At 42.7% G+C, this 4,143-nt stretch overlaps 1 protein-coding gene across 1 annotated transcript in view; it reads left to right on the top strand.

Moving 5' to 3' along the window:
• The first annotated feature begins 186 nt into the window (after window positions 1-186).
• LOC104912916 (fatty acyl-CoA hydrolase precursor, medium chain-like) overlaps window positions 187-4,143 on the top strand; it is an 8,563-nt gene continuing 4,606 nt past the window's right edge. Inside the window, exons 1-6 of the mRNA XM_010717737.3 lie at window positions 187-341; window positions 1,091-1,295; window positions 2,038-2,182; window positions 2,605-2,738; window positions 3,075-3,228; window positions 3,790-3,912. Coding sequence (XP_010716039.2) covers window positions 272-341; window positions 1,091-1,295; window positions 2,038-2,182; window positions 2,605-2,738; window positions 3,075-3,228; window positions 3,790-3,912 — 831 coding nt within the window. The 5' untranslated portion in view covers window positions 187-271. The remainder of the gene's footprint in view (window positions 342-1,090; window positions 1,296-2,037; window positions 2,183-2,604; window positions 2,739-3,074; window positions 3,229-3,789; window positions 3,913-4,143) is intronic.

Below are 4,143 nucleotides of genomic sequence, written 5' to 3'. Positions count from 1 at the left end.
TTATAAGGAGCCCTAGGCAGCTGCTACGAAATTGTGGGGCCGTTCTGCACAGCTGAAGGTTCCCCTATTCCCATGTACGGATAAGCTGCCTTACGCTCCCCTTGGAGCAGTGCCATTCCGTCATGACAGTTGTTGAAGGCTGGTCCGGGCCGATTCGGTTCACAGCTTGAGCACTGCTTTTCCTTATCAGTGTTTGTGTTGCACACCAGCTATACTGACAGAGTACTAAAGGCAGTGCACAGAGTCAGTAAGTGTGTGAGTAGGCTGCAGAATGGCAACTGAAAAGAACACGCTGCTGTCCTTGATCCTCATCGCCGGGCTCACAGCACTCGTAGCTACTGGTAAGCTTCCAAAATGTTTTTCACTGTTGCCTGCTGTGAGGAGTTAGAGTGCGTGCGCAGTTTGCTTACCCGTGGGAGCCCCAGCTTAAAGGAGGCCCTGAAGTCCCAATCCTGCTGCATAGAACTGAGGTCTGAACAGCAAAGAGCTCTCTGTTTCTTTCTCTGGTCTGCTTTCAGGCGTTTGTCTCGGTTTTTTTCATGTGCAGCCAGCAAAACTAAATTCCTATTGTGAAATTTTGTCTGCTGAGTCAGAGCCTCCAATATGCCATGTTTGTTGTTTCTTCTGATAAATTTCACACTGAGATTAAAGTAAATCTTACCTGAATGTTTGCACCGTTTGCGCGTGCCTGACTGTTTTCAGGTATGGTAGAAGGTGTTTTTGTTTGTGGGTTGGTTCTATCCAGATACCCAAATGTGTTTTGTGCACTCACAGATGCTTTTCTAAATCAGGAAATGCCTTTTCTTTATGAGGGCAATCTATGCACGGTTACTGATGTGTGTGGAGAGTAAGCACGTTATATGCTGCAGGCACGGTATGGCTGAGGGAGATCATACCTGGGAACACTATCAGAATGAAGGCTGAACTTAAGTCAGCTCTAGTGATTAGCGTTTGTTGAAGGCTTGTGTTTGAAAACGACTTGTTGAAGCAAACAGAAGGTGCACATTCAGGTAACCAAAGCTCTTAGAAAGCTGTCAGTTGCTCACCAGGAGACCAATCCGTGATGTGATGTTGTGCACGCAACCCCCAGGGCAAAAAGCAGAGCAGCCAGAAGTGGTGACCAAATATGGGACTGCCCGAGGATTCCAAATCAAAGTAGATGCGGCTGAGAGGAGCGTAAATGTCTTTCTGGGACTTCCTTTTGCTAAGCCTCCTGTTGGACCACTGAGGTTTTCTGAACCCCAGCCTCCTGAGCCATGGAAAGGTGTCAGAGATGCCACTTCCTACCCACCAATGTAAGTAAAGCAGGAAGAAAAGCTTTTATGTTCTCAGTGATTTCGTATTACCTGCAGTTTGAGGACGCTGATACGCAGGCTGATCAAAAGCCACAAGGGTAAACTCCTTGGTGTCGTCTCACCTACTCTCACATCTGCTACAGTGAATGCATTTCTGAGGAAATCTTTATAAGCTGCTGTTTTATTGAGTGCTCTCTAGTAGGCATCATAGCTGAGCTACCATGGACCAACAGCTGACTGACAGTGTGCTCTTTTGCGAGCATTTGGTTATGTTTTTAAGCTGTGTAGCTTTGAAGCAGAAAGAAGCTGAGGAAATGTTGGAATAAAATGCTGATGAGCCACATGGTTAATAGGACATGTAAGAAACTCAGTTGTAGTGCTGCCTTTCTTTGATAACTCTAGCCTAATAACTGCAATACAAAAAGCTATGGAAGTTGCAAACTAATTATTATGCATTTTATTTGAAGTGACTTATAGCTGTACCCATCTGCAACTACACTTCTGGAATGCTCTGAAACATGCAAAACCGCGTTTGGTGTCAAATTGTACTGCTCTGGACTGTGGCCCCTTTTAACAGGCCTTACCATGCCCACTCAATGGATGAAATCACACTGAGAATTAAAATTTTACTGTATGTTTTCTGTTGCCAGCAATTGAGAAATATATCAGAGGTTTGTACTTTGCAAAAAAACTTCATGCTATAGCTTTGAGATTTACATTGATATTTCTCTTATTTTTTCAGGTGTCTGCAGGACAAAGTAACAGGACAGTTTGTATCAGATGTTATTGCTAATAGAAAAGAAAAAGTTCGTCTCCAGATGTCTGAAGACTGCTTATACCTGAATATATATACACCTGTTTCTACAGAAAAACAGGAGAAGCTGCCGGTAAGGAAAATCATTACAAAACCCCTAGCAGGCTTGATGAATTCTGTGATTTGATGTGACAGATTGAGCCTGACCTTGAATCTTCAAACAGCTTCCTGAGGACTACAGTACTTGTACTGCAAACTTGCAACCTGTACAGTATGTGGACTTACTGGCACAGTTTTTAACAATTAACAAATAAAACCTTACTGGTTTTTTACTTAGGCAGTGTTTGATTTCCTGCATGGGACTGGTAAAATTCAAGTATTTAATGAAATCAGTGCCTGTTGTGAGGCTGCCAGCCTCCAATTTGAAAGACATTGACCATTTGTGAAATGTAATCTGAAGGACTCATGTGTTAAGCAGCAGAAACAAGGATATTCAGTGTGTATCACATGGAGCTCTTCCCTGTGCTGAACTGTTTCTGTTTTTTCCCCTTCCAGGTCTTTGTATGGATCCATGGAGGTGGATTAGTTATTGGAGCAGCATCATCCTACGATGGCTCAGCATTAGCAGCCTTCGACAGCGTGGTTGTTGTGGCAATTCAGTACAGATTGGGAATAGTTGGATACTTTAGGTAAGATGTGCTGTCTTCGATTTTGATAAACGATTTCCAAAATGATGTGTGCAAATCCTTTGTGGAAAGGCCTGTAGAATACTTGCTTTGGCAAGTAAACTCTCTGTTTCTTAATTACACATGCTGCAGTTGGGAGCAACATGCAAGTCCCAGATCTGCTTCAGAGACTGTTGTGGCTTGACTGCTGGCCTGATCTCACCCCTTTTGAAGCCAATTCGTTTTAAATTATGTAGAGAGGCTCCTTCACAGCTGGTTCCTTATCCTGCACATTGTATTTATCTCAGTGTTGTTTTATTTCTACATCAAGCATTTAAAGAAATCTGTTTTTCTTTCTAGCACTGGTGATAGGCATGCTCGTGGTAACTGGGGGTATTTGGACCAAGTGGCAGCTCTTCAGTGGATACAGGAAAATATCATACACTTTGGAGGGGACCCGGGATCTGTCACCATCTGTGGAGAGTCTGCAGGGGGAGTCAGTGTATCTGCTCTGGTAAGTTCACCATAGACATGAATGTTTATTATTTGAGAAAAAAACCCCCACTGTCCATGGTCACTGTTAGTACATTAAAGAAAAATCAGTGAGAAAACATGGGTAGCTTTCGGGTAAACCACACATCACCTCAGTCTGTTATACAACATGATACCAGTGCAGCTTCTGGCTGTTGCAAGTGTTCTTTTTCTACTCAGATGATGTTGTTTAGAACCTTGAATGTTGTCATCTTCAAATTTGAATGTCCGTTTGCTCCTGATTTTTCCCCTTCTGCAGCACAGCCTGTCTGTTGGACATATTTATACCTGATTCATATCTGGTTTGCAGTGTTGTTCCATGAAGTCTTGTAAGCAAAGCCCTATGGGCGGGGAAAGGCAGGCATGAACTTATCCCTGCCGGAGACCTTTCCATGGCAGAAATCTGATCAGAGGCTGCAGAGTAACACTTGGATGACATTTTTTCAAGAAAAGCAGATTCTGATATTGAAATCCTGTGTCAGTGATCAGAGTCCATTTCCAGTAATGCTTGTTCTTCTTTCTGGATGGTGCTTTTTTTTTCCAGGTCTTATCTCCACTGGCAAAGGGCTTGTTCCATAAGGCCATTTCAGAGAGTGGTACTGCAATTAGGATTTTATTCACTGATAAGCCCGAGGAAGAAGCACAGGTGGGTATTTTGTGGCATATTTAATTCTCAGATAGTTTTGAACATCCTAAATGGTTTATTCCAAAAAGTGGATCTCGATTATTTTTTTCTTGTGGAATTTCAACCACCTTCATTAGAGACAATATTCCTCTTTGCAGTAATGCACGTTGAGTGAAACTTTGCTTTCCAAATACCCAAATATCCACAAATATCTGAGTGAAAGCAGTAGATCAAGGAAGCAGAGAGAGAAGGCAGTGAATGAGTATGAAATGT

This window comes from Meleagris gallopavo, chromosome 13, assembly GCF_000146605.3.
Source record: "Meleagris gallopavo isolate NT-WF06-2002-E0010 breed Aviagen turkey brand Nicholas breeding stock chromosome 13, Turkey_5.1, whole genome shotgun sequence".
In the NCBI taxonomy this organism is placed as follows: Eukaryota; Metazoa; Chordata; class Aves; order Galliformes; family Phasianidae; genus Meleagris; species Meleagris gallopavo.
Note: the sequence above shows the minus strand (reverse complement) of the source record. Positions and strands in the feature narration are given on the sequence as shown.